We start from the raw sequence: 14,340 nt of genomic DNA on the forward strand, positions 1-14,340 counted from the left end.
CTGCACCAATGGGCTCAGGCATGGGGACAATTGCAAGGAAGGCACAGGACCATTCAACGTTTCATTCTACTGTGCAGAGGGTGCCTATGTGTCGGAACTGACTTGCTGGCACGAACAACAAGGAGCTAATAAGGAGCCTGTTGTTTTAATCAAGTCAGGCCAACGATGGTTATTGTTTCCACTAAAGAGGCATAAAGTGTGAGGTTGACCAAAGTGGAGTGGTTGACCGATCTCAGGAGACAGACTGGCTGGGGTGGAGTGAGAGCGTTTCTCTTGGGGTGGAGATATCAGGATAATTGATCTCAGGTTCCTTGCTGGACAGGTACATGTAGGTACTTGACAGTGCTGTTTCCACCACTGTCGTGGGGGACTGGGGATGGGATTGCAAGTAGGGGACTGGAGGAAGGGGAGAGAGGGTGGCCTGGAGTGGGGGCATGGGAACATTTGGTGGGAGAGAGTACCCAGCTGGTGTGAGCAGCTCATGAATCACGGATTGGATTTGTGCCAAAGCTGCCTGGATAATATGAAATTAGAATTGATTATACAAAACTGTACAAGACCCTCATTTGGGATAGAGTCACAGGTTTGCTTAGAAAGGGAAGGAACCTGCATGCCACATTGACTTGCCAACGTGCATACAATTGGCAATGCACATGTTCTCTTACAGATTCCCTGTGTTGGGCAAATGCCACCCCACCAGCACCCCACCACCAAAACCAGTTACTGTTTGAGGTGACTCTCACTCCCGGCAGCCACTATGTATGCGAGAGTAGGACTGTGCGCTGTATGGTTGACCATCGCTGATTTTTCACATGCGGGTTGCCAGGCATTTCTTCTAAGAAACCTCTGGGTGCACTTGAATTGTTTGTGTCACCCAGAGCTTCCAGGTGAATAAATCTTTATTTAATTAAAAGGATCAATGACTTGGTCCTCAGTTTAATATGTAGGTAATCCTGTAGCTGACTATAGATACTATTCTGCAGGTGTAGTGGTTTGCATCACACGAAACGGCTGTGAAATTTGAGGTTTTGTCTCTCTCTCTCTCTTTGTCAGCAGATGAATGTCTGGCCATTGTAGAGCTTCTGCCCCAGGCAGCAGAAAATCACTTGATCATATAAGTCAACCTAATTTTAACATATATATATATATATATATATATATATATATATATATATATATATATATATATATATATATATATATATATATATTCCTTTCCCCAGTATTTCTAGGTAGTAACCGTGTAAACACTTTTGTGTCTTGCATTATAAAATGAAGGTGTGATCTTTGAGTAGGACCTGAAACTGTGTCAAGTGGGTCCTGACAGCTGTGTGTGTTCCACATGAGGGACCACACTGTTCAAGTCGTTTCCTGGGGTCTAGGGGAAAAGCCTGTACTAGATGGAACATAAATAAGCTTTTGGATGAATTAAAGTGGGGTTCAGAATGGATATGTGCACTAGGAAAGATGAAGGCAGTTTTTAAAAGCTAGACCACAGAGTTAGTCTCTCCTTCTCAGTACCATCTTTATCTTTCCACTCCCTACCTCAATCTAATAATGTTCAGCCAGAGCTACACACGATCACATTAATAATCCACAAAGACAATCCTTTCAGTGTGAGTCAGGGATAAGGATGGGACAGGTAGGGAATCGTGTTAGGCTTTGCAGATTTGCTGCTGTATTAACGTTTTTATTTTTGTCTCTTTATTCCGTTCTGTTTCCTAGGAGAATATGCGAGTGTCACTCAGCCTTGCTTGTTTCTTATCTCTAATGATGTCTTCTCTCAAGGCTGGTAAGTTCTACATTTCTTTGTGTGTTGACAGCTACACCAAAAGAGCATTTAGAATATCTGAAGTAAACCTCAAAATCCCTACATAATGTCACTGTGAGACAGAGTCGAGTCATAAGTAGTGAGTTTTTGTTTGATTTCTCTTAAAATATAGGAGAGCGCGCCTCATACTCAAAAGAATTGTACCGAGAGACATTCGGTCTTCAAGCCTTCTCTCAGTGAGAAGCTGAGGCCCCAAAAGACCAAGAACATTTTTGCTAACAATCTTACTCTAGATTCTGAACAAGAGCTAAAATATTTAGTCCAACCTTGTTTTCAAGAGCATGAATGATATGGGAAATTCTGGCATGTATTTGGAAAAGGTGTTCATTGTATTCCTTATGAAACACATCTGGAAACCATTACGAGATAGGTCTGTTTTCTCTTTCTACTTCTTTTTCCTGTTTCCTTTCTTCCTCTTTTACTAAACTTATTGAACCTCTATCATGTGTCAGGCACTAGGTGTTGCTACAGCAGAAGTGAATAATATTGATAAAAATGCCTATCTGCTTAGAGGTTATAGTCTAGTAGGGGAGATAGACAATTGCAGATACAGTTGAGAAGTAAACACATATGTATATATATGTGTGTGTGTGTACATGGTATAGTGGTACATGTAGGCAGGAAGGCAACAGGAAAAGGAGGTATCCAACTGGATTATAGTGAGGTAAGTAGAGACCAGGAGAGACTTCAAGGAGAAGTTGACTTTTGAGTTGAACCTGAGAGTCAGGTTGGGGATGATGACACATTCTGACAGCATGTGCAAAGCCCCTGGGCTGGAGAACTCCTGGCCTATCCCAGGACCTACAGCACCAGTGTGGCTGCAGCAGAGTAGGAGTGATAAGAACTGATGAGATAAGTAACTTCATAAGGGGAGGATGATGGAAGGCCAATTGTATAGAACAGCCATTCAAAACCTGGGGGTCCCGACCCCTTTGGGGGTGGAACAACCTTTTCACAGGGGTCACCCGATTCATAACAGTAGCAAAATGACAGTTATGAAGTAGCAATGAAAATAATGTTATGGTTGGGGGGGTCACCACAACAAGAGGAACTGTATTAAAAGGTCGCGGCGTTAGGAAGGTTGAGAACCACTGGTCTAGAACCTTATAGGGAACACTCCAGGAATCCTCATTCAAAATTAAGGAAGGGAGGCCTGACTTGCATTTGAACACTTCTAATGTTACGTGTTTACATATTTGCATTTCCTATTGGAAAGAGAACACACACACAGAGGATGAAATAGAAAAGCTACTTCAAAGCTATGGACATAATCCAACAAGCTATCATAGTATTTTGTTCCAGGCCAATAACGGATGGTACTTTGTATAAGGGTGGTAACGAAAAATGAAGAGTAACCACATTTTGGATATATTTTGCATGTAGAGTCACACGCATTCACAGATGGATTAGATGTTATGTGTGAGGTAAAGAGAAGAAGCCAGCCTGAGCAAACACAAGGCAGAGTTGCCATCGATGGGTGGTGCTGGGGGAAGGGGGACTGATCAGGAGTTCAGAAAGGACATGGTAGCTTAGCTATGCACTAGATGTTATCGGGTGATACTTATTCGGTTTTCTAGAGACCAACTCACTCAAACCAAAATTGCTGCCATCATCCCAATTCTGAGTAGGGTGTTTCATAGCCACCCTAAAGGACAGGGTGGAACTGTCCGCAGGTTCCCAAGACTACAACTCTATACGGGAGTAGAAATCTTCCTCTTTCTCCTGAGGAGCAGCTGGTGGTTTCAAACTGCTGACCTTGTAATTAACAGCCCAATGGGTTGAGCCACTATGCAACGAAGGCTCCTCCTAAAGTCCAAAGGAGATATGAAATTGGAGATGTCAGCAAGAAACGGGTATTAAGGTCATGAGTGAACGGGGATACCTTGAGAGTGAGGGTGGTTAGAAGAGGGATGAACATCAAGGGCTAAAGTCTATGACCCCTATTTGTTGGTCTAGCTCCCACAGACCAAAGAACCAATGAAAGACTGGCTAGGAGTGTAACCAGAGAACCAGACCAGTGTCCTGATATCTAAGTGGAGGGAGTTTTTCAATGGTGAGAAAATGGTACCTCAAACAAGCAAACAAGCAAGCAAGCAAGCAAACTCCCTGTCAAGTCACTACTGACTCATAGGGACCCTGTACAACAGGGTAGAACTGCCCGTGTGAGTTTCCAAGGCTCTCACTCTTTATGGGAGTAGAAAGTCTCATCTTTCTCCCAAGAGGCAGCTAGGGTTTCAAAATGCTGACCTACCAATTAGCAGCCCACTGCACAATCACTACACCACCAGGGCTTTGGGAAAAATAATAATGGGTTTCAAATGTAGATATGCCCAGTAAGAGAGAGGATGTCTGAGAGTTCTTTGATTTAGCAACTTAATCTAGATTACAATGTTTTTGTTAGTGTTTACAAATTATACTGCTAACCACAAGGTCAGCAGTTTGAAACTGCCTGCTGTTCCATGGGGGATCGATGATGTTTTCTCGTCCCATAAAGAGGTAGAGTCTCAGAAAACCACGGGGGCGATTCTACCTCCTCCTGTAGGGTCACAATGAGCTGGAATCTACTTGGTGGCCTTGTGTTTTCTTGTTGCTACCACTAGGCTCCTTGTGAGTCCTTGCTCTGTCCATACTTAGGGCCTGGTCACTTTAATTTTATTCCTATTTTTAACAGCTTTTAAAATTCATTACCATTTGCCCTTAAGTGGAATCTTACTCATATTAGCCCTATAGGATGGAGTAGAACTACCCCATAGAATTTCCAAGGCTGTAAGTCTTTATGGAAGCAGACAGTTACAGCTTTCTCCTACTGAGTGGCTCCAACCATCAAACTTTTGGTTCACTGAACCACGGAGGTACCTTTATTGAGATATGATGGACCTAGAAGACGGCTTCAAAAAGTTCACTTGGATGAAAAAATAATAACATTTTCCCATGAACTTTTAAATTAATGTTTGACTGTAAAGGTTTAGAAACAAGATCAGTTTTACATTTAATAATTCATACATACTTCGCTTCATCTTATTAATTGCAATTTCCATGATGTAACATCATTAATCACACTTGTTCCCTGTGCTGTCTCTTTCCATTCCCTCCTCTTTGCTAATGTTTCTGCATGTTGTCCTTGGGTAAATGTTGCCCCTTAGATCTAAAATAGTTGATAATTCTAAGGTGTGCATACCTCATTAGTGTTAATGTTCTCCTTAACGATGAACCTATTGTTTGACTGAAAATGGAGCCACAGGAATGAGTTCAGTTCCAGACCTGAATGGTGACCATCGGTTATAATCTTGAAGGTTCTTCCAGTCTCTACCCAACCAGGAAGATTGACATTTTTACTTATTCATAGTTTTATTCTACATTTTTCTCCCACTATATCCAAGACTTTCTGGTTGACCCTTCTCAGAGTAATTAGTAGTGGTAGCTAATACCAAATACCGTACATTTTTACAACTACACAAAAGGCAACTATATGCATGGACTCCCCCAGATGGAACACACAAAAATCAAACTGACTACATGTGTTGGAAGACACAATGGGATGACAATCATTCCTGAAGAAAGCAAAAGGTCATTAAAAATAAGAAGTAAAGAAAATATCAAAGTGAATGGCAGAAGAGACTCTGAAAGTTGCTCTTAATCATAGAGTAGCTAAAGCAAATGAAAGAAAATATGATAACAAGAAGCTGAACAGAAATGTCAGAGGCCAGCTTGTGAGGACAAAGCCATAAACCGAATGTGAAAGGACCTAGAATAAGAAAGCCCAAAGGGAAAACACACTCAGCATTTGTGAAACTGGAAGAATTCAAGAAAAATTTCAAGCCTCGAGTTGTGATTTTGAAAGATTCTATCAACAAAATATTGAATGATGCAGGAAACATCAAGAGAAAATAGAAAGAGCACCCAGAGTCACTGTACCAAAAGAAGTAGTTGGCATTTCATCATTTCAGGAGATAGGATATGAGCAAGAACCAATAGGGCTGAAGGAAGAAGTTCAAGCTGCACTAAACTCATTAGAAAAAAACAAGGCTGTTGGAATAGATGGGATACCCACTGAAATGTTTCAGAAAGCTAAAGAAGCACTGGAAGCGCTCACTATATCAGGAAATACAACTACCTGACCAACTGACTTGAAGAGATCCAGCAGAATGCTCCAACTATGGAATCATATCACTGGTATCACACACAAGTAAATTTTTCCATAAGATCATCCAACAATGGTTATGTCAGCACCTTGATTGTGAGCTGTCAGAAGAGCAGGCTGGATTCAGAAGATGATGTGGAACACAAGATATTGCTAATGTCGGAGGGATTTGGGTTCTAAGTATAGGATATCTGAAAGATGCTTACTTGTGTATCATTGCCTGCCCAAAGGCATTCAACTCTGTGGACCATACTAAACTCTGGATAATTTTGAGAAGAGTGGGGATTGTGGAGCACTTCATTGTGCTCATGAGGAACTTGTTCATGGATCAAGGGAAAGCTGTGCAAACAGAACAAGGGAATACTGTGTGGTTTAAAATCAGGAAAGGTGTGTGTCAGGGTTGTATTCTCTCACCCTACTGTTTCAATCTATATGCTGAGCAAATCATCAGAGAAGCTGGATTATAGGAAGAAGAATGCGACATCAGGATTGGAGGAAGGTTTATTAATAACCTGAGATATGCAAATGACACAACCTTGCTTGCTGAACGTGAGGAAGACTTGAGTTTTTGCTGATGAAGACCAAGGATTGTAACCTTGAATATGGATTGCAATTCAATGTAAGGGAAGACTCAAATCCTCAAAAGTGGACCAATAGGTATCATCATGTTAAATGGAGAAAAGGTTGAAGTTGTCAAGGATTTTATATTGCTTGGATCCACAGTCAATATTCATGGAAGCAGCAGTTAAGAGATCAAAAGACATACATTTCATTAGGTAAATCTACTGCATAAAACCTCTTTAGAGTATTGAAAAGCAAGGATGTTACTTTGAGGACTAAGGTTTGCCTGATTCGAGCATGGTATCCTCCATTTTGTCATATGCATGTGAAAGTTGGACACTGAATAAGGAAGACCATTGGAGAATTGGTGCATTTGAATTGAGGAGCTAGAGAAGCGTATTGAAAGCTCAATGGACTGCCGAAAGGACAAACACATTTGTATCAGAAGAAGTGTGGCCAGAGTATTCTCTAGAGGCAAAGATGATAAGACTTTGTCTTACATTCTTTGGATATATTGTCAGCGAGACGAGACCCTGGAGGAGAACATCATATTTAGTAAAGCAGAGGAGCAGTGGGGGTGGGGAGAAGCCCTTCAGTTAGATGGATGGACCAGGTGGCACCATCAGTGGGCTCAGGCATAGCAACAAGTGTGAGGATGTTGCAGGACCATGCAGTGTTTCGTTCTGTTGTGCCTATGGTTGCGATGGATCAGAGGCAACTCGATGGTGTCTAATGAGAGGACAACAAGCTGGGCACCATCTATTTCTTCTGGTCTCACGGTCATAGAAACTGATGTTCATGCGGTCCATTAATCCATTGCACTGTTTCCATAAGACTTTGATCTTTATCACCCTTCTTTCTTCCGGACAGAGAGTGACCAATAATTGCACTTTCTATAACCGTTCCCAAGTAGCATGTAGCAGTCTTTGTGACCAATTCAGCAATGTCTTGAATTCCATATGTAAAATAGTCCACACATCTTTACAGTATACAAGTTGGTGGGATGACATATATAAACACCAGAAACAATCATCACAATCAAAATCATGAAAATGTACATCATGCCTTGAAAAGTCCATGTCATTCAATATAATGCCTCTCTTCTGGCCCTTTCTACTCCCTCCCAAGGCAATCATCAATCTGCTTTCTACCACTCGAGATTCACGTCCTCTAGAATTTTAAGTAGAATCAAAAAATATGTATTTTTTAAATAAGAAACCAACTTCTACTTACATACAATATTCATTCATGATATATGAGGGAGTACCTCCCCAACTGGAAAAAAGCTCCACTGGGCGGAGTTTTCATAGTATGCATTTTTTCCCCTGCAAGGCGAACATGGAGCATCTCACTCCGAGTAAGTGTACCCATTGGCGTCACCTGAGAAGGTTTTCTCTGGTCACAGTGAATTATTTCATAAAGGCAGTTTCACTCAAATCTAGTTTTTAGTGATGGCCAATTTACAAGAACAGTGTGTGCCTGTGAAATTTTGTTTGCTGCTTGGAAAAATGCCAGAGAAACTGTTGTGCTGTTGAAGATAGCTTACAAGGACAACACTATGGGAAAAACTCAAGTGTCTGAGTGATTTTCTTGTTTCAAAAAAAGTAAAATGTTGATAGATGACAAATTTCATTCTGAACGTCCATCAACTTCCCGAACAAAGAAAAATGTCAACTCATAGTGCATTTGGAGTTTGTTCCACCAGGTCAGACTGTTAATCAAGCTTTCTATTTAGAGGTTCTTAAGAGAATGCATAACACAGTGCGCCAAAAAAAAGGCCTGATTTGTGGCAGATGGGGGACCTGTTTTTCCACCATGAAAATGACAATGCACCTGCTCTTGCAGCCATCTCAGTGCACTCGTTTTTTGGCTAAAAACAGCAGGCCTCTCTCACCCCACTCACCTTACTCACCTGGCCTCGCTCCTTGCAACTTCTTTTCTTTTCCACAAATGAAGAGGAACATGAAAATCTAGTGATTTGACGGCTTAGAAGAGGCGAAGAAAGAAACAAGGGAGGTGCTGTCATCCATCCAAACAGATGAGTTTGAAAAGTGTTTGCAAGAATGGAATCGCAGACTTGACAAATGTATTCAGTGTAATGGAGAGTACTTTGAAGGTGATATGGTTGTGTTGTAAAAAAATAATAAATACATAGCTTTGAAAAAAATTATGCTTATTGTGGGTAACCCCTGTATAGAATAGTCACTTTTAATTTATGAGGAGTATTCTATCATATGACTCTCGACCAGAGTTTGCTTACCCCTTAATGGACATTATTGCTAATTTATAGTTTTGACTATTAAAAATCATTTTTATGCTATGGACATTTATGTACAAATCTTTGGACATAGGCTTGCAAACCCTTGAGATTGGCTAGCCCATTAGGTATGTTTAACATTAAAAAAAATTGTACCAGAGTTGGCTTTACCATATTACATTTTCATTGGCCAAGTGTGAGAATTCCATTTCCATCACATAATCACATGCTGGGCAATATTTAAAAACTTAACACTTCTAATAGGTGTGTGTAGACTTGGTGGTGCCATGGTGATAGCACCTGACTGCCAATCAACAGGTCAGGAGTTTTACACTTAGTCATTAGAGAAATGTGGATTAAAATCACAGTTTGATATCACTACATACCTGTTAAGCCAAACGAAACTCACTGCCATCATGTCAGTTCTCATGCATCGGGAGCCTTCAGGACAGTGTAGAGCTGTGGACCTTTTGGCTGGCAGTCAGGTGCAATCACCACATCATCTAATGTGCTTGTACATGATTTAATATGCTTGCTGTTCTTCCATATAATTCTATTTGGTCACAAATCCAAATCTTTGACCTATTTTTAGTTGCAATCTCTTGCTATTGAGTTTTGATTTTCTTTATATATTCTGAACATAGTTCTTTGCCATATATGTGGTTTACAAATATTTTCTCCAGTCAGAAGTTATTCTTTTTATTTGCCTATTGATCTCCGATGAAAAGTAGATGTTGTTAATTTTGATCAGTCCAATGTGTCATTTTCTTCCATTCCATTTTTAGATTGTGCTTTTGGTGTCATATCGAAGAAATCTCTGACCCTAGGTCACAAAACTTTCCTTCTAGATTTCATTCTGAAGGTCTTACAGTGTTACGTTTTACATTTAGATACAGGACCATTTTGATTGTTGTTTTCAAAACCATAGAGTAAGAAATTAACCATCAACTCTATGTTAATACCTACTTTAAAATGTTTCACTTTAATTATGTTCACTATCTTTATGTGATTTCGAGTGACTATCCGTTGTGCCTGCGGGCTAGACTTACTCTCTTTAGAATAGGGCAGATCTACTCCTGACAATTCCTCTCTGTTTTTGTTCACCTGAGAATGCCTTAATGTATCCCTCATTTTTGAAGGGTATTTTGGTACACATAGAATTCTTGGTTAATGGTCTTTTATTTCAGCACTTTATATCATTCCACTACCCGGTCTTCATGGTTTCTGATGATAAACCAGTTGTCAATCTTTTGACCACTAAAAAGAGGAAGAAATAGCTATTGGAAAACATGTTTGTGGTGATGGACACAAAGCTAGAGACCACATGATAACATTTGCCAAATCAAAGACTTCTTCACTGCAGATAACCTTTTTTGAACAACATCACAGCAACAGTGCATGGACTTGTCAGATGGAATATGCAGGAACCAAATTGACCACTCCTGTGGCAAGAGATGATGAGAAGGTGAATAAGAAGCTAAAACCAGACCACGGGCTGACTGTGGGATAGACCCTCAGTTGCTCACTTGTAAGTTCAGGTTAAAGTTGAAGAAAATTAAGACTAGTCCACGAGAACCATTGTACTACCTTACCTATATCCTACCTGAATTTAGAGACCTTCTCAAGAACAGATTTGATGAATTAAACACTAATTTCAGAAAACTGAAATATCATGGGATGTCATCAAAAACATCATATGTGAAGAAAGCAAAAATCTTTTAAAAAGGACAAAAAACAAGAAAAGATCAAAGTAGCTGTGAGAAGAGACTCACAAACTTGCTTTTGAATGGAGAGTTGCTGATGCAAGTGGAAGAAATGACAAAGCAAAAGACTTGGACAAAGGTTCAAAAGAAGCTGGATAAGACAAAGTGACATATTATAAGGAAATATGCAAACACCTGGAGAGAGAATATCAAGCAGGAAGAACATGCTCAGAAGACCTCAAGCTGAAAGAACTGGAGAAAAATTCCTGTACAGTTATGATATTGAAGGATTCCAGTTTTTTTTTTGGGTGCTTTCTGTATCGTTCAATGTGTTGCCTATGGATTACAGAGTCACTGTACCAAATAGAACTTGTCGACATGCAACTATTTCAAGAGGTAGCATATGATCAAGAACTGATTGTATTGAAGGAAGAAGTTCAAGCTGCACTGAAGCATTAGCCAAAAGCAAGGCTCCGGCAACTGATGGGGTACCAAATGCAATGCTTCCACATGTTGATGAAGCACTGGAAGTGCCCACTCATTTACAACCACATGTATGGAAGACAGATACCTGGCTGGAAGTGATCTGTATTTGTACCCATTCCAAAGAAAGGTGGTCCAACAGAATGAGGAGGACATTATGAGACAATGTAATTAATATCACATGTAAGTAAAATATTGCTGTAGATTATTTAACAATGGTTGCCACAATATATCTACAGGAAGCAGTCAAAAATTTAAGCCAAATTCAGCAGATAGAGCATGGAGTGTATCATTGCTGATGTCACATGGATCTTGGCTTGAAATTCAGAACACCAGAAAGGAATGCAGTCTTTGGAATGGATTACAACTGAATGTAAAGAAAACAAAAATCCTCACAAATGGGCCAATGGATAACATCATAGTAAACAGAGAAAATATTGATGTTGTCGAGGATTTTTGGCATGTCAGCATGCACAATCAATGCTCTTGGAAGCAACAGTCAAAAAACCCCAAAAGACACAGAGTTTTGGGCAGATCTGCTTGGTGAGATCTCTTTAAAGTGTTGAAGAGCAAGGATGTTTCTTTTAAGACTAAGGTGCTCTTGACCCAGGCCATGATATTTTCAATTGCTTCATATGCAAGTGAATTTTGGACAGCAATTAAAGAAGACTAAAGAATGGATGCATTTGAATTAGGGTGCTAATGGTAATGAAAAAAATCAAAAGGGACTTCCAGAAGAATAGGAAATCTGTCTTGGAAGAAATATGCTTCGTACAACCAGAATGCTCCCTCGAAATGAGGCTGGACATTACCAGTAAAGACAAGTCCTATGAAAAGGAAATTAAGCTTGGTAAAGTAGAAGGGCATTGAAAAACAGGAAGGACACCTCCCCGCCCTCCCCCCCCCAACAAGATGAATTGTAACCACAATACAGTGGCTGCAACAGTGGGCTCAAAGATAAGGTTGAGGACACTGCAGTGCCAGACAGTGTTTCATTCTGTCATACAGAGCGACTCTATGAGTGGATATGAACTCAATGGGACCTAACAACAAGTTTATTGAAGACTCCTCAGTACATTATAAGGCAGTTTCTTCTCGCTATTTTTAAGGTTATCTCATCTTACCTCCATTTTATTGTATTATATCTCTTTTAATTTATCCTACTTGGGGCCCTTTAAGCTTCTTACATATGGTTTTCAAGACTGCCATGGGCCAGAAAGAAAGGAAATAAGGGAAGGAGGTGATTTAAATGAAAAGGGCACCAACCCTACAGCACTTACTAGGTCCACATCTTCCCAAGAAGGATTGTTATGAAGCAGAGTTCAGATATGTCTCTCGCACCCATGCTTGTATATCCTATTCTGATATCATCTGTCCCTCTCACGAAGCTCTGGTGGGTTCAGTAATTTCGTACAATGACCACACAGAACTCAGAGACCATGCTCCTGATTAGGGGATATACTAGCAATGATTGCAGATTACCAAATCTTTTGGATACGGTTCTTTCTGTCTCAACTCTTCTCGGCTCTGCTGGTAGGCATGTCTCTCACTGCTCTTCAGCCTCTCAGCCACACAAGCTTCTCCACTGATTGGGCAAACCAAGGAGCCAAACTCCTGCCCAAATGTACTCAGTTTTACTAGTCCCATGGGCCAGGAAGCTCATCACTCTGTCTCATGCCATGGCTTCTGCTACCATCTCTACCTCTGCTGCCTCTCTGCCAGGGATCTTGGAGTCCCAGAGAAGTGTCTATTTATGACTCTTCTTTTTCCTCCCCTTACCCCACTGTAGTTCCTGCTACAGGCCAGAAAATGAAGGACAACAAAAAATGTCTATTGCCAATCAGGGACCTTTAAATATAGGGGATGCCAGACCTGATCTCCCCCCTGAACACCAGGCTAGGGCTGGCATCTGACTGCGTCCCCCCACCCCCCGGTCTCAATCTCTTGGCCTTTGGGATCCCTTGCTCATCATTCATTATTTCTTGATGGTTATGAGACTGCCTGTTACTACTTCTGACATAGATTATTTTTATACCCAGTAGAACAGCACAACCAATCTTTCACCACATCAGAGTCCCATGCACCTTGTTTGTGTGCTCCCACTCAATTATTTGGATACATCTTTTACATCCAATGCTCTGTCTTAGGCAGCACCCACTTCTTTGTTACACTGCCCCACACACTCTTGGTCTATCTGGATTTCTAGCTCTGTCTTCTCAATTCAGATAAAACATTGGGACTTGCTTATGCATCTTGCATACAATTTGATAGCCTGAAATCTCTCTCCAGTCAGTAGATTGGAACTTCTCATTTTTGTTCCCTGTCAAGTTGAGTTCTCTATTCCCCTGCCCCGATATTCCGTGTCTTAAACATTATTATGTCATATACTTTGTCAATGTTTTGTGTTATTTAAGTTGTCACAGTTCATCTAGTCCTTATTAGTCCATCTTAAACCAAAGCAGGAGTCTCTCTAATATTATTCTCATCGTTTTGTTTCTGAAGTAGAAGAGGTGAGAAAAGTTAGAATAACTTACCTAAAAGTTGCACAGGTAATAAGTGACCTAGGTAGACCGAAACATAAGTCTTACAGGCTCTTAGAAGCATATTTTGAATTGGTGGGCTCTAAACATTCCTGTATGCTATGAATTGATGCCTTTATCATTGAACATTAACAATAAGGTATCACATTAAGAAATTACACTTTTTATGGAGATTGCTTTCCTTCTTCCCTTTTTGAAGATAATTGCCACGAATTTGAAGACCAAGTAGTTTCAATTTTTGCCGCAAATGAAATCTTTGCTCGTTCGTGTAATGCACGGTTTAAAGACAAAGACACTACATTTTGGCATAAAAATGACAGCAAGACACGTGTATCTCTGGAAGTAGACTCAAGGATTCATCAGTTTGAAGATAAACTTTGGTTTGTTCCTGGTAAAGTAGAGGACTCGGGACATTACTATTGTATAGAAAGGTAAGAAATGAATTAATATGATGAAAATCAAAAAGGTCTTGCTACAAGAGTTCGAATTTATGCATGCAGGGCTTATTCCAAGCAAAATGTGTCTGTCTAAACAGTGAATGGCTGCAGACAAGTTATCTTAGTACGAGAATGATCATAGTCCCCGTTAGGTGCCTTGATATAAAAATCCAATCCAGACCATGGTTTCCAAGGGGATCTGCTGGCTCAGTTAAAGCGGAGGCAGAGGTGTCAGCCAGAAGGTTGTGCTGTTGTGAGGACTCCAAATGGAGAATTGTCATATATTTCCTCAAAGAACACTGGGCAATTCCTGGGGCTTATGATGAAGCAGTGTTTTTAAAAATTAAAAAGTGCCTTGGAGGAAAAAAAAAAGTCAGGGAAGTTTTA

The 14,340-nt window shown here is 40.4% G+C and overlaps 1 protein-coding gene across 5 annotated transcripts in view; it reads left to right on the forward strand.

Moving 5' to 3' along the window:
* IL1R1 (interleukin 1 receptor type 1) overlaps nt 1-14,340 on the forward strand; it is a 54,926-nt gene that overhangs the window by 15,242 nt on the left and 25,344 nt on the right. For all 5 annotated transcript variants that reach the window (XM_075563327.1, XM_075563325.1, XM_075563326.1 and 2 more), the window contains 2 exons: nt 1,726-1,792; nt 13,716-13,947. In XM_075563327.1, the coding sequence (XP_075419442.1) occupies nt 1,732-1,792; nt 13,716-13,947 (293 nt within the window). In that variant the 5' untranslated portion in view covers nt 1,726-1,731. The remainder of the gene's footprint in view (nt 1-1,725; nt 1,793-13,715; nt 13,948-14,340) is intronic.

Source organism: Tenrec ecaudatus, chromosome 11 (genome assembly GCF_050624435.1).
Source record: "Tenrec ecaudatus isolate mTenEca1 chromosome 11, mTenEca1.hap1, whole genome shotgun sequence".
In the NCBI taxonomy this organism is placed as follows: domain Eukaryota; kingdom Metazoa; phylum Chordata; class Mammalia; order Afrosoricida; family Tenrecidae; genus Tenrec; species Tenrec ecaudatus.